The 22,349-nt window shown below is 33.4% G+C and overlaps 1 protein-coding gene and 1 long non-coding RNA gene across 6 annotated transcripts in view; one reads left to right on the forward strand and one right to left on the reverse strand.

Moving 5' to 3' along the window:
- LOC141378793 (uncharacterized) overlaps positions 1–22,349 on the forward strand; it is a 359,890-nt gene that overhangs the window by 171,667 nt on the left and 165,874 nt on the right. The window lies entirely within an intron of this gene.
- relt (RELT TNF receptor) overlaps positions 1–22,349 on the reverse strand; it is a 65,662-nt gene that overhangs the window by 14,427 nt on the left and 28,886 nt on the right. For all 5 annotated transcript variants that reach the window (XR_012393638.1, XM_073929006.1, NM_207073.2 and 2 more), the window contains 6 exons: positions 21,575–21,649; positions 19,369–19,458; positions 16,701–16,885; positions 13,688–13,740; positions 11,611–11,865; positions 1,531–1,611 (listed from right to left, as the gene is read on the reverse strand). Coding sequence is in view for 4 of the 5 variants with exons in the window: in XM_073929006.1 (XP_073785107.1) it covers positions 1,531–1,611; positions 11,611–11,865; positions 13,688–13,740; positions 16,701–16,885; positions 19,369–19,458; positions 21,575–21,616 (706 nt within the window). In the remaining variant the exon portion in view is untranslated. The remainder of the gene's footprint in view (positions 1–1,530; positions 1,612–11,610; positions 11,866–13,687; positions 13,741–16,700; positions 16,886–19,368; positions 19,459–21,574; positions 21,650–22,349) is intronic.

Raw genomic sequence — 22,349 nt, forward strand, 5'->3', positions numbered from 1 at the left:
GTTACACACACATTAAGAAGCATTAAAGAAGCCATATTGTGCTTTTAACACTTCCAACCTTATTTAAAGAGTAAAGTTGCCGTTTGAGCATGAAAAAAGATCTGTAAAGTCACTTCATAGGGAATTATGTGTTACATCTTGAATTCTTATAATACTGTATTGTCATATTATACAGCTAAGTCAGAATTATTAGCCACCCTGTATTTTCCCTTAATTTCTGTTTAACACAAAAAAGACACATTTCTAAACATAATAGTTTTAATAACTCGTTTCTAATAACTGATTTCTTTTATCTTTGCTATGATGAGAGTACATAACACTTAACTAGATATTTTTCAAGACACTACAAGATAAAACCCAATAAGTTAAGGTAACTCAAATGCTTTGAGGAAACCAACTGCGGCTAACCATTTAGGTTTTGAAACAAAATGCTTTAAGTACTGTAAACCTATTTAAATATTGAGTCATGCACACATATATTATTTGTGCAGATATCATCAAACCTTTAGAGTAATAGTAACTCAAACATTTTAAGTTCAGTTATAAAATCGGTTTGAGTTCAGTTACAACTACGTAGCTGCTTAAATGGTTTAGTATTGCTTCTAGCATTAGAGTTAACAAAAAAATGTAATTACTTATTTCATAACTCATTAGGTTTGAGCTCTGCTTAATCAAATTATTTTATGGATTACCATAACTCTTTTAAATTAAGTCAAAGTAACTTTTAAGAAAATTAAAAGTTAAAGTAACTTATTTCATTAAGTTGTTTTCACTGTTTTACAGTGTAGTGTGCACCTTAAAGTGACATTTAAAGGCTTAACTAGGTTAATTAGGCAAGTTAGAGCAATTAGGCAAGTCATTGTATTTTGAAGATTTGTTGTGTAGACAATCAAATAAAATATTGCTTAAGAGGGCTAATAATATGGAGCTTAAAATGGTTTTAAAAAATTAAAAACTGCTCTCATTCTAGCCGAAATAAAACAAATAAGACTTTCTCCAAAAGAAAAAAAAATATTATAGGAAATACTGTGAAAATTCCCTCCTCTATTGAAACATAATTTGGGAAATATTTTAAGTAAAAATTGTCAGGAGGGTGAATAACTTTGACTTCAGCTGTATATATGGTCATATATTCCTAGCCGAAAAGATTCTGAGGGCAATCAAAATGTAAGTAAAAATCTTACAAAATGCTGGCAGTGGATGGCAACTTTTTAATAACATAGGCAAAACCATATTTATAAATCATAATTCTAAACTGACACGACTTTAGAAATGATACAGATTTTATTTGTTGTTGATGGAGCAACTGAGGCAAAAGCTGTAAAAGCTCCTCCTTCTTCTGGAAAGGCGGTGGAAGCAGAAACTCATTTACATTTAAAGAGGCACACACAAAAACAGCACCTAGCCAAAAAGGGGCATTTAAAGCATGGTATTATAACATGATCCCTTATGTATTTAGGGCTGAAACTTCACAAAAGCATTCTTAAGACACCTGAAAGGCATATTATATGGAAAACAGACACCACACACCTTTCTTTTCTGTGATGAGCCGCACTAGAATGCTAATGGTGTCTTCATTGGGGTCATCAACAATGTATGGACAAGGGTTTCCTGAGGAGAGAAAGAGAAAAGTTTATAGAGAGAAGTTTGTAGACTTTCTGTGACATTTGATCCAGATTTTTATTTTAAAGCCAATAAATGTATTTGAACATTTGACATTAGTGAGCAAATTGAATATCACTGTCTGATTTAACCTCAACGTTTGCAAAAATAAACTTTATTTTGTCATTTTTATGTTGCTTTTGTATAATTTTGGATAAGTAAAATGCTGTCCCTTTTTATTGTTCTTCTCTTTTATATAATATATCATAAAAAAATTTCAAGCAAAAAAAATTTAGTTTCTTTTTATTAAAAGTAGAAAAACGTATATAAATTTAGAAGGACAAATTCACATGTAAGTCTGTTTTTCTTCATTTTTATCATTAAAACTGTCAAAAATATTATCTAGTTATTAAAACAAAAATAGACAAAATACAAATATTAGATGAAAAACTTATTAAAATAATAAATATTAGAAATCTTGCCTTGGGATTTAACTGTAATAAATATAAGTGTACTGATGTTGCTAATATTACTACTGAAAATGCTGAAATTAGTACTAAAGTTGCTGAAAATAGCACTGAAAATGCTAAAATTAGTACTGAAATTGCTGAAATTAGTACTGAAAATGCTGAAATTAGCACTGAAATTGCTGAAATTAGTACTGAAATTAGTACTGAAATTGCTGAAATTAGTACTAAAATTGCTGAAATCAGTACTGAAATTAGTACTGAAATTAGTACTGAAATTGCTGAAATTAGTACTGAAAATGCTGAAACTAGTACTGAAATTAGTACTGAAATGCTGAAATTAGTTCTGAAATTAGTACTGAAAATGCTGAAATTAGTTCTGAAATTAGTACTGAAAATGCTGAAATTAGCACTGAAAATGCTGAAATTAGTACAGAAATTGCTGAAATTAGTACTGAAATTAGTACTGAAATTGCTGAAATTAGCACTGAAAATGCTGAAATTAGTACTAAAATTAGTACTGAAAATGCGGAAATTAGTACTGAAAATGCTAAAATTAGTACTGAATATAGTACTCAATATGTTGAAATTAGTATGAAATTATTGAAATTGCTCAAACAAATCAATATAAAAGATGAAAAATTACAAGAACATTCAAAAATACTAAATATATTCATTCATTCATTTTCCTTTCGGCTTAGTCCCTATATTAATTAGAGGTCGCCAAATCGGACTGAACCACCAACTTATCCAGCATATGTTTTACACAGCGGATGCCCTTCCAGCTGCAACCCATCACTGAGAAACATCCATACACTCTTTCATTCACACTCATACACTAGGGCAAATTTAGCTTGTTCTGTTCACCTATAGTGCTTAGACTGTGGGGAAAACCAGAGCACCCGCCAAACCCATGCCAACACGAGGAGAACAACTCCACACAGAAATGCCAACTGACCCAGCCAGGGGTCGAACCAGCAACATTCTTGCTGTGAGCACAAAAAACTAAATATTTATTTTTATTTTACAAATGTAAAAAAGTCAATTCAAAATATAAATACATACTACAAAAGTATATATATATACTTATATATATATATATATATATATATATATATATATATATATATATATATATATATATATATATATATATATATATATATAATACTAAAATACTACTCTTTGAATGTGATTAAAAATAAAAAGACTTGAATATACAGGGAAAATAAACAGACAAATATTTAATGTGACAGACCGGTTTTGTGAGATTCACCCTGAACAAACATGAATTTAAGCTCAGGAATTATTTCAAACACTACTGTAGGTGTGTATTTGTATTGACACGATGCCGTCTTCATAATGAAGAGCTATTTTTAAAGAGCTTAACAGAACAGGAGCCACTGCGTCCTCATTAAACACATCCATGTGAGTTAAAAACACACCCGTTCATCATCAATCACGAAAGGTACAGTAGGATTGGTATCGCAACAAAAATGCTGTCACGCCACTGCAAAAACAACAAAAGTCCATCTCGAGAGCCACTGACTGGCACAGGGGACTTAGTGTGCATTTGTAAGCTTCTCTATGGTGAATGGAGAAATCCCAGAGTTCCAGAGTGAAGTGCTGATAAAAAGGAGAGGACAACTCATTACTGTCATACTGATGTCACACAGGGGTTGGGGTAATAATATTGACCTTTTCAGTTTTTACATTGTTTCCCAGCCAAATTCAAAGAAATAAACCTTTTCCAGAAGAAAAATATACTACATATAACAAGTTTGTCTTCAACTGTACATCCCAGAAAAAATCAACTAGATTAAGCCAGGACTAGGCCTTAGTTAAATAAGGCTATTTAAGACACATTTATAAAAATGGCCTTAGACAAATATTACTGGTGTGCACCTGGGCCCGGTTTTTCAAAAGTAATCCACTAGGATTTTGGATAAGGGATTGGATCAAATCTTGAAAATGGGTTTTTCAAATGAAAAAACGGATTAAGTAATCGGATTAGATCACGTAATCCAATCTTGGTTTTGATCCGGATCAAACCTTTAGTTTGGGTTTTTTAGACCTTTTTTGTAGGATCTAGATCAGTTTGATCCAAAAACCCTGGATTAAACTGATCCCATCACAAGGGTGGATTTAGCGTGGATTTCATGCCTGAAATGTAATGAAAACTTAAAAAATGTATTAAATAATACTATTTTTGGATCATGCAGTATCTTACGAGATATACTTTTTATTCATAAGGTTTTAATTTTATTTGTTCATCTGTCAGGCTATAGTGAGTATAGGTTTTAACGTATTCAGCCTTTCAGTATAGGCCTACAGCAAAGTAGAACGAGTTTGGCCTCATAAAATAATCCCCCAAACAGCTGTCAAAACTGACCAAAAACAATACATTTTATTCTGTCACTAATTGATATATATATATTCATCACAATGGAAAATATTTTTCTTTTTAGAATATTTATTAGTGATGCATGCAATGATTACAGAATAACAAAAAAAAATTGCAAAGAATGGCAATCGCTGATTTTTTAAATCACTTTCAACAATTGCAAAAAGAGACTTAAAGGGCAGAAGCACAGCTTCATCTGGCAGAGAAACAACCGACTCTAACCAAACTGCAGCAAACCAAGGCCAATGACTTGAGATTCGCCTCCAAAAGGCTACGCTCAGACAAGCTGGTCTCTCCACATCAGATGAGGAAGTCTGAAATTATTGTGGAGTTTTTGACATTAAGTCTTTTTTTTTTAATTTACATCTATATTTGAAACTTATTATAAATATCCTCAATGTACAGTGTTATAGGTCTCAGATGAGCGGACTGCTGAAAGAGGATGGGGTGGGGTTTTTCTTGTTTTTATTATTTATTATTATTATTATTTTAATAATTATAAAATTTTCTTTAGTTTTTATTTAAAATAAAAATAAAGTTATATTGGCCCCACGCTGGCTATACTACTTGTTGCTCTTTACATATCTATAGTTCTACATTGTGATGTCCTATGCTGTTTGAGCACTGCATGGTTATCCAGATTTAGTGATCCTGAAAAGTTCCTATCCGGATCAGATTGATCCAATCCGATGTTGCTTTGAAAAACTGGCTCAAAAAGTAAGCTGGATTACGTGATCACGGATCGCAAAAACAGGATTACTAAATCTGGATCAATTTTATCCGGGTTAAACCTTTTGAAAAACCGGGCCCAGGAGACAAAAAAATGACACTCACATATTTTAAGACATCGCACCGCAAGTTACTTTGAGTTGAAACAGCTCAAACATGCAATTTAATCCTGACTAGCCTTAAACCTTGTTTGTGAAACCGAGGCAAAGACTATTAACAGGGTTAGGGCTAGGGTTATCTCAAGACATTTTGTAACATTAGTCTTATTTATAACATCCATTTTTTTTTGCCCTCATGCCAGTACATGATGTTATTTGTAAGATATTCAATTTAAAGTGCAGTTTTAAGGCTTAACTAATTAGGTTAACTTGGTTAACCACGCAAGTCATTGGACAACTGTGGTTTGTTCTGTAACCAATAATATTGACCTTTTAAATTTTTTTACATGGTTTCCCACACAAACTAAAAAAATTTACTTTTTCCAGAAGGAAAATCTACCAGATTAAACAATTTTGTCTTCTACTGTACATCCCAGAAAAACAGAAACAATCAAAATAAACAGAAACATAAATGCACTAGCTCATACGGCAATGCTAACAAAGCTGATAATCAAATAACCCAATGAGAACACATTTATCAGATATCAAATTAAGGTTAGGGTTATATCTCATTGCTGAAATTCTTAGTCAAGGTAGATGTGCTTTAAAACAAAGTGCTCATGTAATCATCAGAAAAAGTGCCTAGAACTGAAGATTTATTTTAGACAGAAATCGACAGGGGATTCTGACGTAACACCAGCAGCCTCTGACTGCAAACGCCTTCACTTTGTTCAATGCTTTCGACCCCTTTAAAACCCCAGAGAGTTTGTTTCAACTGGATGTGTTCACCTGCTGGACGAGTGCTGGATCAGACCCAGAATTACACACAACACAAGCTTTCAGAGCCTTTCATTATTAAACAGTTCATAGCTATGGTATATCTTGTGATATTTTCATTGCTGCGTGTTCCCGAGGCTTCTTACATAATCGCTTCACCATGTCACCCAATAGGCTATTTTCTGCCCCTGAGAATATAAGGAGAATTCGAATAGAGAACATGTGTGTAGAGATGTGTCATATTGTCATTTCATTTTGTAACAGTATCAGAATTTCTGTTCTAAAGAAATGCATACTTGAAATACATTACGAAGCCTCTCATATAGAGATCTGGGCAATTTTTAATTTAAATATCAATTCTCACTATTAACTACTGGCTTATTAACCTGCCTATTATTATTTATTAGTACATATAGAGTATGATCTTATTCTACATTTCTAATTCTACCCAATACCTAAACCTAACTAGCTTAATAAGTATTAAAAAGACGCTGATTATGATTGTTTTTTAGCTAAAAGTCATAGTTAATGGTTTGTTAGCCGAAGCACCCGAAGGAAACACACGCCAACACGGGGAGAACATGCAAACTCCACACAGTAATGCCAACTGACCTAGCCGGGACTCAAACCAGTGACCTTCTTGCTCTGAGGTAACAGTGCTAAAAACTGAGACACCATGTCGATACTAAAATCATAACATACTCACTAAATACTATTTGTTTTGTTGTTTTTGTTTTTGTTTTGCACATCCCGAAGCCTAGTTTTCGGTGTTTGCTTATTGGGTGAGTGTGAATCAGATATAACTGACATTTTGTCTGAACTAGTCAACAGTGCATCTCCAAGCAGAGAACAGACTAAATTATTGATTTGAAGAAAGAAGATACAGAGGGAATGTATCGCTGCTCAAAGATACATGAAGAAATGATAGAAAGTTTTAGCAACCATTTGACAACCATTGCACATTTTCACAAACAAAGAAACATAACAATCAGTTTCTTTATATACAGAACAGTTGAAGTCAGAATTATTAGCCCCCTGTTTATTTTTTCCCCCAATTTCAGTTTAATGGAGAGAAGATTTTTTTCAGCACATTTCTGAACATAATAGTTTTAATAACTCATCTCTAATAACTGATTTATTTTACCTTTGCCCTGATGACAGTCAATAATATTTGACTAGATATTCTATGCAGCTTAAAATGACATTTAAAGGCTTAATTAGGTTAATTTGGTTAACTAGGCAGGTTAGGGGAATTAGGCAAGTTATTGTATAGTATAATGACGTTGTTTTCTGGAGACTATTGAAAAAATATAGCTTAAAGGGGCTAACAATTTTGTCTTTAAGGTGGTGTTTAAAACATTTAAAACTGCTTTTATTCTAGCTGAAATAAAACAAAAGACTTTCTATAGAAGAAAAAATATTATCAGACATACTGTGAAAATTTCCTTGCTCTGTTAAAAATCATTTGGGAAATATTTAAAAAATCAAAGAAACCAAAGGGGGCTAATAATTCTGAGTTATTTATTTTTTTATATTTATTTATTATATTTATTATATTTATACATTTTTGTTTATTTTCTTTACTATATGTATGTTTATTTGATCATGTTTAGGCTCATTGGTCAAAATAAACAAATAAAAAACACAAACCATTTGAAATCTTTAATCATTAGCTCATTCTAATAGTCCATACATAAATCTGATTTATGGCCATATATAAACATTTATATATAAAATTATAGCTAATATATTTAACATACAGTACGCACATATTTCTAAATTGAGTGGTTGAAAAAATATATATTTAACTGGCCATTTTTGTAATAATTTGAAATATATGTTGCATATATGACATATTTTATATATGTAAAATCCAAAAATGAACTTGCATGTCTTATTTGCATATATTGTCATATATCTGAGTTAGCATTTTATTTAAAAAAAAAATTTTATACATGTTTAATATGTATTTGATAGATTTTATTTGATAATTACAATTAAACAGTATTTTTTAGAAGTGAGCGACATACTTAATAATGTCAGTTCACACACTGATTAAAAAAAAAATAATTAATTAATTAATTAAAAATATAAATATAAAAAAGTTTAATAAAATAAATAAAAATAAAATAAAAATAAAATAAATTTTCTGTAGTGTAGTGTTTCCCAGAGATGGGTTGCTGCTGGAAGGGCATGCGCTGCGTAAAACATTTGCTGGATAAGTTGGCGGTTCATTCCGCTGTGGCGACCCCAGATTAATAAAAGGACTAAGTTGAAAAGTAAATGAATGAATAAATGATCTAAGAGCCAATCACACAGCAGAAATGTGCAATTTTCGGGCACCAAAAATGTATCTAAAACATGCAATGCCATTTAATGGACCCTCAAATTTTTGTGGCTTCAGTCATTGTTGGGGTAATCTTTTAAATCTGGAAGCATTAACAACTGATATCGAAATAAATAAATATCATTATCGTTTAATATGGAAAATAATTATCCAGATAGCATTTTTGCCATATCGCCGAGCCCTAATTATACAACATTTCAATTTAAATATCTTCAACAACCTCTATTACGTATACTGGCATGAGGGGGGGCGGTATAAACCTGTCAATCAAGATCAACCTGTCAATCACTGTCAATCGACTGACCTGTCAATCACAACGACTAAAAGCAAACCACAACCATCCAAAAAACACCATTTAACCAAAATCCTCCAACATCTGTTCTCTCATTGTAAGCCATTTCATGACATCTTACAAATACATCACAGTCTCCATCGTGTATATATACGTTCAGATTATTTATTACTCATGACCCTAGCAAATTCTGACTTGAAGTGACTTTTATTCAGCCAGCATTATTTCTTTTTGACCGAAATGACCCGTGCTTCTCCTATAAGATAATGAGGTAAAAAAAGTGTCAGTCTTGAAGAAATACTAATTTCGGGTTTGACTGTAACTAACTTCCTTTATCATTGTAATTCTGCTAAACCCAAACAATTCTGTCAGCTGAACAAAAGCCCCAAATCCGGCTGCTCTGCTGTGTTTACTCAGCTGGTAAACATGCAGTGATTAAGGTGTCATTTACCCCGCTTTACAGGCAGAACCTGAATCATCATAAACCCGTGTCACTGTACTACTGTAGTTCATCACAACAGCTGCGCCTCCACCCACTGATACAAATGCAGAGAAACAGACACAAGCTCTCATTGTGGACAGTCATTTTGCTTAGTTTCACTCTGAAATGGGGATTTTAGTGAAACAATCAGGCCTCTGTTGTGCTCATATTAGAGTTTTAAATGGCTGTATTTAAAGATAAGCTATTTGCACTGAAGTATATGCTTGACTGTTTTGATTGCTCTTCTTTCCAGGAGTTTTAATTAAAAGGTTTCTTGATTGACTGCATCAAGTTTAAGATAAAAGAAATCAATATTTAAATTTGAGATCAAGTAAATCAGTCTTATTTTATATTCGGTGACCTTGTACTTACACTGAAATTAATGATTTAGTACATTGTACTTATTGTGCAAATACCTGTTTTTATCCTTAAAGCTATATATCCATACCACCAAATCTGTCCCTAACCCTACCTTAACTGAACCAGGGGTGGACTGACTATAGAGAAAAATTCAGCCCTGGCCCTGTAGCCACACCACACCAACACAACCACCCCATGGACATGCACATTCACTACTTATAATGGTGTACATATGGTGAAATAATATAGGCAGTACCATATCATATGTAATAGATAATTAAACATTTAATGTATGTGACTGGAACAAAAACAACCTGTTTATAACACTATCTGTGAATCTTGTAAAGTCTGTGTAAAGTGCTGTCCCTTTATACCTTCTAATGCCCTCAATAGAAAGACTGAAATTACTATAGAAATGGGCCACTTGTTCAATAAATGCCAAATTCTAGGGACACTCCTAGCAAAGCAAATAAACAAACATTTGTCATGACCTGTCACTCAAAAGCACCTTGCTATTTAGCTGCTTAACTTAAAATATAGCCAAATTACATTTCTTGAAACCTTTCTTTCTGTATAAGCTGTTTACAGTTGAAGTCTGAATTATTTGCCCCCCCCTGTTTATTTTTTTCCCAATTTTCTGTTTAACAGAGAGCAGATTTTTTAAACACATTTCTAAGCATAATAGTTTTAGTAACTCATCTCTAATAACTGATTTATTTTATCTTTGCCATGATGACAGTAAATAATATTTGACTAGATATTTTTCAAGACACTTCTATACAGCTTGAAGTGACATTTAAAGGCTTAACTAGGTTAATTTGGTTAACTAGATAGACTAGGGTAATTAGGCAAGTTATTGTATAACAATGGTTTGTTCTGTAGACTATAGAAAAATATAGCCAAAAGGGGCTAATAATTTTGTCCAAAAAATTGTGTTTAAAAAATTAATAACTGTTTTAATTCTAGTCGAAATAAAACAAATAAGAGTTTCTCCAGAAGAAAAAATATTATCAGACATATACTGTAAAAATGTCCTTGCTCTATTAAACATCATTTGAGAAAAATTTTTAAAAAGACAATAAAATTCAAAGGGGGGCGAATAATTCTGACTTCAGCTGCATTTTGTCATTCTTTTAACAATTAGGCTCACTGTTGATTATACAGATTTATATTTTAAATGCAGACTTTTAAGTAATGAGCTGTTCATCTTCTGTGATTGTGGTCATCTTTTCGTAAAAACAGTGATATTTCAGTTGCATCCACTCCGACATTAAAAAAATATAGTAGTAATTTAAAGCAATACTGTAGTCTTTAGATGCCTATTATAAAAACGGCTATTTAAATTCTATAGTTGCTATGGTATCACAACAATAAGCATAATTCAATGCTGAAAAAATTGTTCAAAACACTATAATATTTACTATAAATTACCATAGTAATTTTTTCTTGAGGTTTTTCACCTATGATGAAAAAAAAACGTGACTGCGATCTCCGTCACTGGTGACATTTCCAGCCAGTAAAACAGCGAGATTTGGGAAGTGTCCGACCGACTTCGGATGCATTTTTTGAGCCCTCCTCTTACTGCAGCCGGCTGCTCCATCAGCTGTTTTCATGCTGTCAGCTTTGCATTTAGTTAAATATATTATTACATAAACTATTAAAACTCAGAACAATGTTTTGTGTCTAATTTGTATGTTTTGTGACTAGTAGCCATGTAATAAGCAGAATAAAGTACATCCAGGACGGCTGTTTTTCTCAGAATAAACCCTTCAATCTTATGCAACAGCGTTTATACTGTTATACTTTAACCCACTTTTACCTGACCAATATTTTAAAGTACGTCCAATAAAAGTATTACTTTAAACAACACCAATGCTTAATCTTCATTACTTTAGTAGCCATTTTTTTACAGACGCACACATATATATATATATATATATATATATATATATATATATATATATATATATATATATATATATATATATATATATATATATATATATATATATATATATATATAAATATTCAGGGCTGTGATTGTGTTTTGTACCTTCTTTCTGTGGAGTAGCAGCTTCTGCATCCATGCCGTCTTTCTCAGCGCTGCATCGGTAGCCCTTCTTCTTGAGGAGGTTGCAGATGAGGATTCCCAGCAGCCCCATCACGCAGAAAACAGGCACCAGAGCAAACACTGCGTACTCCGTAGTTTTCTCCTCTGGAGCCTGAACGCTGGTGGTGTTTCCAGATCCAGCTCCAGCCCTGATGGAGGTGCCCTTAACAACGTTTCGTCTCCGCCGGCTGTGCGGCTCTGCAGATTCAACACAAAACAAGATCTCAATGCTCTTTCTGCTGTATTACTATTTATAATAGCTATTGATTTACAAATAGTGACATTATATTATAATAACACTAGGGTGTAAAACTATGACTCGATCAGATTACCAATAAAAATAAAAATATTGCATAAAATATCAAATAAAATATCGATATCTACATAATTACTTTTATTATTTCATTTTGAAAAAAAAAATACTTTTATTTTAACACTCTCCACTATATTTTATGTTATAATTTTTTTAATTTTTTTTTTTTGGTGGATCATACATGATGCATAATCATCATAATGTAATGTTCTTACTAAAAATAAATCAGCCACATAATACCTCAACATCAATTCATCAATAAATATTCCACTAAATCTAACGTAAAATCATATCACAGAGTTTTTTGAAAGGAAAAGTTCACCCAAAACTGATTACAAATAGTAACAGACTTTTATATTATAATTAGTGGTGTAAGACTATTTTACAAACAAAAATAAAATAGCGCAAAAGATATTGCAAAATAACCAACTCAAGCTCATTCTGAAAACGTAGCCCCACGGACATTTCTGGAGACCCCGATTTACGTGGCCGGAGATAGGTATGGCTGCATTTTGTTTTTTTAAGCGAACGCTACGGGGCGGTTTGACGCCGGTCCTCTTCATGCTCGCCGGCTGACGGCTCACCTCCTCCATGTGGAGGGCTTTCCCGCCGCAACCAGTTTGTCCGGTTAGCTCATCGTGTTACGTCGGCGGAGCGGAGGCCAGGCCAGAAGGAGGAGCCGGCCGCGGCAACAACTGGGTTCGAATTCGGGGAAGAGCGGTTCCAGAAATCAGGCAAGACAAAAAACAGAATCCAAAAAGTAAAGCGAATTGTCATAACAGGGTGAAAATGCGGTGAAATTTGAAAACGCGGTCAAAATCGGACGAGGGCTTTTCTTTTTCTAGATGGCTTTTGTAAATTGTTGCCTGGATTTAGGGAAGGAGGAGGGTGGTCAACCGTTCAGTCATTCAGTCAGTCGGACAGACGGTCGCTCGACAGAGGCCTCCGTCAGCTTTTTATGCGAGAACAGCGCAGGTGCAAATGGCGCGCGTTCGCGAGAGGCATTTGAGACGCAAAAAAGCATGCACAGCGGCCTCTCGTGGATTTGCGAAAACAAAAACTGCACAAATATGCACCTCCCAGGGCGTATTTCGCGGTCTCCAGAAACGTCTGCAGGACTACGTTTCCAGAATGAGCCTGGGATCAATGCCTCCATAATTAGTTTTTTATTTCATTTTTAAAAAAAATATTCCTTTACTATGCTATCCACTATTTTTCTTTATTATTTAAAAAACTAAAGTGAATTTTTTTGCTGATCATACATAATGTGCAATCCTCATAATTTAATGTTCTAATTAAAAATAAATCAGCCATTTAAGTTCAAATATACAATTATTAATTTAATAAACAAAGAATTGATTTAAATGTACTGTTTTATATTTTATATAACCTGTGCTGTTTGATTTATATAAAAAAATGCTACCACCATGTACCATTAAAGACAATGGTAAAGAATAAGAAAACCATTTTACATGCGGAGTCAAACTAAGTTATAGTAAAATAGACAATAAATTAGTATACATTAGCACCATAAACTGCTCGTCAAGCGAATGCAAAATGTACATAATCGAACATGAATACTACCGAATTCAAATATTTATGGAGCATCATATTTGTTCTGAGCATTTTTTTGTTTGTGAACAGAGTGAACAGGTTTGTGGTGTAGTTTGTTTGGCAGAACATCATGTTTAAATGCTGAACACTTACTCCTGACGCAGGCGTGGAGGGTGGAGGGCCTCCGTGTAGCAGCAGGGTGAAACCTGAAAATAAATAAGCCAGTTCAGAAATACACCCATGATTTCCATTTCAATCCTTTTTGGACATTATTGATGCTTACTGGTTTGTAAGTTCTAATGAGTTACAGTTCAAATAATTCCTCTGCAAAATGATTGGATAAAAAATTTGCCAATTTAGTTTTTGAAAGTTATTCTTGTGCAAATACAGCGATGAAAATGAGTATTGCACACATTTCTAAAGGTGCTGCTGACTTGAAATTTTCAACAGATGTTGGTAACAACCAAATAAATCCATATATACAAATCTAATTAGTTCACAATCTAAGTTCTGTGTAATAAAATGAAATGACACAGGGAGAAAATACTGAACACATGAAGAAAGGAGGTGTAGTCTGGCAGTTAAAGCTCAGACAGTAGCTGAAATCTCTCAGTAGTTCTTCAGCAACCCTCTGCCTTCCTCAGCTGCTTTAGTCCAACATCTACATTAGCAAGAGGATGACGATGAAACCAGGGTGGACATTTCAGCAAGACAATGATCCAAAACACAGCCAAGGAGACTCTCAAATGCTTTCAGAGAAAGAAAATCAAGCTGTAGAATGGCCCAGCCAATCACCTGACCCGAATCCAGTAGAGAATACAGAATAAAGCTCAGATTCGATAGACGAGACACACAGAAGCATCAAGATTTTGACACTCTGTTGAAGTCTGTGAAAACCTCACACCTAAACAATGCATGTGACTTCATTCTCCATATGAGAATGAGCCTACGTCTTTAGGCTGTTATCATTAAAAAAGCCTTTTATATAAAGTATTAAATACATTAATTAGTTCTGTGCTTTCTCCTTTGGTCATTTTCATGATGTTTTTGTCTTGTTTAATTAATTAATTAATTAATTTATTTATTTGTTTATTTTTGTAATTGTTTAACCAGGAATGTCTCATTGAGATACAATGGGCTCTATTTTGACGGTCCGTGCGCAGAGCGCAAAACGCAGGGCGAAAACGCTTTCAGGGCGTGTCAGGGCGCGTTTTTGCTAAATTAAGGACGGGAAATCTGCCTTGCGCCAAGGCGCATGGTCTAAAAGGGTTGAGTTTATTTTCTTAATGAGTTATAGGTGTGTTTTGAGAATAAACCAATTAGAATCTTATCTTCCATTCCCTTTAAGACCCAGCTGCGTCGCGCCAAGAGCGCATTCGCTATTTACAGGACGCAAAGTAAGTCTAAGTGGAAAAAATTAGCATTTCACAAGCAAACAGTTAACAGTTTTTTAACAGAAAAAAACAGAGCATCTACTGCGTGAGAATGAGAGATAATGGATCCCTTTCACTTTCGCTCGTGGATAGGGAAACCTTTACGCACAGACATCAATTAGTCTATAAATAATTAATTGCATTTGTTAAGCGCAAATATTCGTTTCAAAACTATTTCTAAATTCAGTTCTAATTTCCAGCAAATGAATAAATGAACAATAATAACAAAATGTGCTCAAAAACCTGAGTTATATCCTAAAACACATGCTTTGCCCCATATGGTCTAAAACCTGACAGGTGGGCAAATCTAAGCTTGTTTTTAATAAAACAAATATACATATGGATATAATAAATAATACTGCTAATAATAATAACATTATACAAAAGCAAATTGTTATGAATGAACTGAAAAAGCCTCCCGAGATGAAGAAGGCTTAAAAGCAGTGGTTTTTCATATTTATGTAGGCTAGAAAATAATATGTTTTGTAATATTTTAATCCTTTATATTTATATCCTATATCTATTCTTATTATATCCTATATATATCCTTAATATTTAAATTTTTTCATATGTAAAGATATTTGCCTATTGCTCTCTTGTGTGTATTAAGCAGTGCGTAAGCGAGGCGCAACTCTGGGCTGGAGTTTAGACCGGGTTTGTTTTGGTCTAATGAAAAATCTATTATAGTTTCTCAAAATAGCAGAGCGCCAGCGGTCCGCCTCAGAACACCTTCCTTTTTAGACCAGAATGCCTATGGGCGCACATATGAGCGCTAATGCATTTGCTATTTAAACAGCGTAGCGCAACTCCTCAAAACGACTCTTGCGCCAAGCTGAAACTACCAAAAGACTATTGCGCCACGCCTTGTGCCAAACTGCGCCGGGTGTATGATAGGGCCCAATATCTCTTCTACCAGGGAGTCCTGGTCAAGTCAGGCAGCATAGGACAAAGATACAAAAAAAATAAAAAATACATGTCACAACACATAAACACACACAAAAATAGTATAAATCAATAATTAAAACATGTGCACTGTTCTAAATTGACAGTGTTTAAAATATTTTTAAATATAGCGATAGATGGTACGGACTTCATATGTAGTATATTATGAAGCTCATTGCGTACATATGGAGTATTTTTAGAGAATGCAGATCGACCTAACTCTGTGTGAAAAAATGGCATCTTAAGTAAGAGTATATCTGCGGATATAGTATAGTAAGTAACAGTACTCCAACAAAGTTATGTTTGTATTGTTTGGGTTTTTACCAAACTCTGCTTCAATTCCATGTCAACAGCTCCTTTATAAACATTATTCCCAGGAGAAAACATGACCTGTTTAATACTTATTTTGCCCATGGTATATAAAACTAAAACTAAACTAATAAAGAGCCAAGCCCACATACTATTCACACCAGTTGTTACTATTGGAGTCTTGTTACAGTATGTAGGACAAGCTTTGTGAAGTGCTGTTTAAATGCAAATAAGCGGTTATCAATTAAAATAACCTCAGAATAACAGTGAAAGGATGAACACTGTAAAAAATGCAGGGTTCCACACAATCCCTTCACGTTTCCTCAAAACAAATCAATTTGGTTAATCGTCTTGGCAAATTTAAATGGATTGAATATAAAGCAATTAAGTTGTTACCCCAAAAACCTTATTGTGTTGATTTAACTCATTTTAAATAAGTCGTTTGAACAAGAAGCAACGAGTAAGTGTTTCGTGTTGTGTACCCGGGAAGGCATCCTCCACACACTGCGTCAGACGTTGAGGTTGGTTTGGTGGAGATCCATCGGTTGAGCGTCCCGCAGGAGGTTTGAGGGCGGCACGGCTCAGTGTCCTGACTGTCAGAGAAGGTTCCCGCTGGGCAGATCCGGCACAACCCGATCTCCCGGGTGCCCTCAGGTTCCCCACAGGCCTTACAGAAACAAAAACACAACAGGTCAGATGAGACACTCATAGACTGGGAAAGAACAAACTGTGCACATAGCATGGTGTCAAATTCACTGCAGAAATGTGTTAATATATACAGTTGAAGTCAAAATGAATAGCCCTTTCTTTTTTTTTAGACGTTTCCCAAATGAGTTTTTCACAGTATTTCCTATAATATTTTTTTTTCTCCTGGAGAAAGTCTTTATTAATTTATTTTATTTATTTATTTTATTTTATTTTGTCTAAAATAAAAGCAGTTTTAAAATTTTAAAACCATTTTAAGGTCAAAATGATTAGCCCCCTTAAGCAATATTTGCTATGATTGTCTACAGAACAAACCACTGTTATACAATGGCTTGCCTAATTAACTTATGCCGAATATGCTGAAGCATGCTGATAGGACTTTTAATTTGCCAGTACCCTGGGTTAAGCGCTTCCCGTGAACTGTATGCTAATGCAAAAATCTGTGCGTTTAAGGTCTTTTTTCTTTAAAAATCAGCGACCTCCACTGGCTGAGTAATATACGATATAAAGTGGGTCTCAGATTGTACAAGAAGCACTGCATTAAATTACACTTTTCCCCGCCATGTCTTTATAATATGAGCATTTATTTTGCCCCAGTGTATTCAATGGAGCTTCTGCACTAGCCTATTCTGACGGGCGAGTGCGAGTAAAAGACCTTTGTTCTCGTTTTACACTTGAACAACTAAATGAATGACAAAGTTTATTTAACTGAATGTTTTTAAATTACATTACACCATCGGTGCTGTAAAAGGAACCGTAAAAAATGGGAAAAAAATTCACAATAACCGGTCACCGGAAGTTTATCAGTATGGGAACCACACTGGCTCGGCATATACTCTATTAACCTAGTTTAGCCTTTAAATGTCACTTTAAGCTGTATAGAAGTGTTTTGAAAAATATCTAGTCAAATATTATTTATTTTCATCATGGCAAAGATAAAATAAATCAGTTATTAGAGATGAGTTATTAAAACTATTATGTTTAGAAATGTGTTGAGAAAATCTTCTTTCCATAACAGAGAAATTGGGGTAAAAATATACCGGGGGGCTAATAATTTAGGAGGGCTAATAATTCTGACTTCAATTGTATATATACAAGGCAATTGCTGTTTTACTTTAAAAGAATACTTATTTTTATAATGCTAACATGTGTTGAGTTCGATCAAATGCAAAAGAAAAAATTAAATAAACTGAACCAAAAAGTGTAAGAAATTAGAGTTGTATACATTTTTTTATACAAAAGTAATGCATTCTATTATTTTTTTTATAAGGATATGTTCATTTTTAAAGTGTCTATAATACTTAAGCTTATCTTTTCGATCATTTCATTTGTTATATAAACTATTTATTGAATTATGTTATAACACTTTATTTTTTTTATTATAAGAAATAGTAAATGCTTTCCATTTCAGTCCCTTTTGGAAATTATTGATTCTTTTAAGTTCTAATGAGTTGACAGTTCTAATAATTAATAATAATAATAATAATAAACTCAGCATTGGGTTTGCAGTGGGTAGCACAATTGTCTCACAGCAAGAAGGTCGCTGGTTTAAGTCCTTATTTTTCTTTTCTTCTATGATTACTGACATGTGCAGGAACCAACAAATTAATTACAGCAACCAAGACCACACAGAACCTAAAGGTACCCTTTTAAATTTGAGTTCACAAAAAAAAGCACCTCTTTTTTGGAGGGGTTTATAACAAAACAGACAACATATACAATTATTTTAATCACTTATTCTAATCACAAGTTTTATGAACATTCAATACCAAACCTTTGCATTTACATGCATGTGGATTTGGTAAGCTTTTTAATTTGGCTAGGCAAAATTCAGGCGTAAACCCCAAAATAGCACTCGACTTTATTAAAATGAATGTGTGATTTTAGTTTTTAAAGTTATTCTTGTGCAAATAAATAAATATTTTTATCTACCTAATAAAGAGCCATGCCCACTATTATTAATATATACCTATTATAATACTTCATTCTTTTAATAATTGAATGCTTTCCATTTCAGTCCCTTTTGGAAAATCCTGAAATCAGATGCTTTGTTTTTAAAAACAGATGCTTAATTCTTGTTAATGTGTCAGTAATGCTGATAAATTAAAGATGATAAAAATAAAAAAGAGAAAAAAAATAGTGTATATATTAAAAAATAAAACAAGTATACATTGGTAACCATGGTTTCTTATTTAGTTCACCTGTTCCTTGTTAACACTTCAGGTTTTGTCTTTTTAAGTGTGATTCCTTCTTCAAAAGATTAAAGAAAATTCCTGCATCATTCTATTGAAATTCTTCCTCATTTGTGACAAAATGCAATAAAGTTAAACACTGTTGTAGTATCTGGTATGTTTGTACACCCAAACAAGAGTGCCAGAGTTTAGAAAGCAGGATGTACAGAAACAAAATTGTGTTTTGTGTGTGTTTGGAGGTGTTTTCTCTTACCGTGGGCTCGTGCCCGGCTGGACAGACCGGACACACACAGCCGTCCTCCCACCGACACTGCGTCGCTAATGTCCCCCATAACTCCAGCAGCTAAAAAAACACAGAAAACACTAAATCAACACCTGAACTGATGGCTAAGGCAAGGCAAGTTTTTTTTCTATAGCACATTTCATACACAGTGGCAATTCAAAGTGCTTTAAACAGGAGTAAAAGAGACAAGTATAAGAAAAGAAAAACTAATAATAAAAGTGATTAAAAAGAGATCAAAATGTGTTAAACAGGTTATAAAAGAATGAAAAACAAAAAGAAAGACATAACAGTGAAATCTGTGGGAGTCCATTACAGTAATCCACCCTGCTGCTGATAAAAGCATGAACAAGTTTCTCTAACTTTATTTATATTTATTTATAACTTTAATTTATCACATCTCTCTGCATTGTCATTTTTCATATATTGTGCAGCCCTTATATTATATTTCCATTTTCTTAGTTAGGAATATTTAGGTCAGATGACCTGCTGGATGAACTGTAATGTAAAATAGTTGGTAAAACGCAGAAAGGTAAAGTGCACTTTAAAGCAAGACAAATTAGTTAGGTAAAATTGACTGATATACCCTAAACAAAGTAGTTTTCTTTTAAGGGTAAAAAAAAGGTTGACATTTTTACGTATGGATATCTGACCTAAATAGTCTGAACTGTTGGCAGTTCATTCCTCTGTGGCGACCTCTGAAATAGAGACTAAGCTGAAGGAAAATGAATGATTGAATGCATATAGGTTGTTTAATCAAGTTTGACCAATCACTTACTATTAATTAAACTCGCCTCCCATGTAGGTGCTTTTCTGCTATTGGCTACAGCAATCCAACTGTGAATCTAGATATTAAAATAAATACTAATGGACAAGACTGGAACATAGTGTCTAAACATTTTTTGTTCAATTAGCCTGAATAAGATTTAAAAAAAAAAAAAAAAATATATATATATATATATATATATATATATATATATATATATATATATATATATATATATATATATATATATATATATATAATTTTTATGACCACTATATACATCAATTGTTTCAAATTATAGCTAATAAAAATTATAATTTTCAAAAAATTAATTTAATTTCATCTAAAATTAGCATTTTTTTCTATGCTCCTGTGTGTATATTCAGTTATATCACTTTTATGGCAAAGACTAAGTCACTTTTCTGGTCTTTAAAGTGAAATAACTCAACATAAACAAAGGAGGCTGAGAGAAATTTTCATTTTGCAATTGAACTTTCATTTTTTGATTAAATGCGAATAAGGCATTATCTTATAATAATCTGTACGTGGGACAAATCAAAACATTTTGGAAATCTCTTTTAATCACTCTAAGAATATCAAATCGATTATTTATTTATTTTTAGTAACTATAATTAGCCCTAAGAGAAGGGGAATAAAACTTGATGCCCATAAATGCAACCAAAGTGGAGATTCCAGACTCATTCATTCATTTTCCTTCAGCTTGGTCTCTTTATTCCTTAAAGGTTGCCACAACGGAATGAACCGCCAACTATTCAAGCATATGTTTAATACAACAGGCCTTTTCTGCTGCAACCCAGTACTGGCAAACACACACACACACACACACACACACACACACACACACACACACACCTGGAGGAAACCCATGCCAACATGGGGAGAACATGCAAACTCCACACAGAAATGCCAACTGGAACAGCCCGGACTCGAACCAGCGAGCTACCCACTGAGCCACCGTGTTGCCATACTCTTTTTTTTGAGAAACTGAATTAAAAAGATAATAAAGTACTGGAAATTTACTTATACAAATAGATAAAATATAATAAAATAAACAATATTAAATCCATATTTTGCACACTTTCTCATAATATGACACGCAAGAGATAATGGAAACAAAATCTGAAAAATATCCAGTGCATGAAGAACAGCAGGTTTGCCAGTATTCTCTTGCAGCATTGTTAATGTCCCAGATTGTAGCCACTCATTGTATTGTGTGTTACAGAATGAACTGTTCTTTACTGGCTGCATCACAGGTGAAGGAGTGAAAGAAAGAACATTTAGAAAAGGGAGAGGAGAGACACAGAGTACACACACACACACACACACACACACACACACACACACACACACACACACACACACACACACACACACACACACACACACACTTACGATCAGACAGACAGGAGCTGAGCAGTAAAGGTGGTTCTTCATCTTCTTCAAAATATTCTTCTATATTCATGTAACCTGAAAAAGACACAACAGGAGCTCAATGACACACACACACACAGTAAATATAACATCGTCAGCGTCAGCACAAACCACCAAAACCAGGTAAACAGCACTTGGACTCTCCTGTGATGGACACAGTGGGTTTGTACGCATACAGAAGTCATCTATAAGGTAAAGCATGGTATAAATAGTCGGCAGAACTAAAGCAGGCCTGTGGTTTGGGGCAGCACTGCTTTTCTTGGACTATTTTTAGAGCACATATGCCCAGTCAAGCCAAAAACCACTTACTGCATGTGCTGATGATCACATACTGGACTATATCATCAGACTCCTCTCATACTGTGCAATATTCATGATTTACAGCAGACTAGATTAATAAGTTTATGATGATAGTTTTCACTTCTTAAACCAGTAACTGGCTGAAAAAAAGATTAAAAAGAGATCTCTAAATACGCTTCATTGTAAAATATACTTTGCTTTGCTTCAAATGATCTGAATCACGAATACTTTACAGCTCTGAATCAGTTTTATTTTAGTTTACATCATTAGTTTGAAGAAGTTTTTTTAGTTTTAAAGTTTTAAATGGTGTTATTTAATATTTTTTTTATTTGTTATTGTTCAACATGGCTATAATGTTTACATAAAAAGCTGTACTGAATAATAAGGACCTTAAGACTATTTCAAAATAATGGTATTTTTTGATACCATTGATGAT

This window comes from Danio rerio, chromosome 18 (assembly GCF_049306965.1).
Source record: "Danio rerio strain Tuebingen ecotype United States chromosome 18, GRCz12tu, whole genome shotgun sequence".
NCBI lineage: Eukaryota > Metazoa > Chordata > Actinopteri > Cypriniformes > Danionidae > Danio > Danio rerio.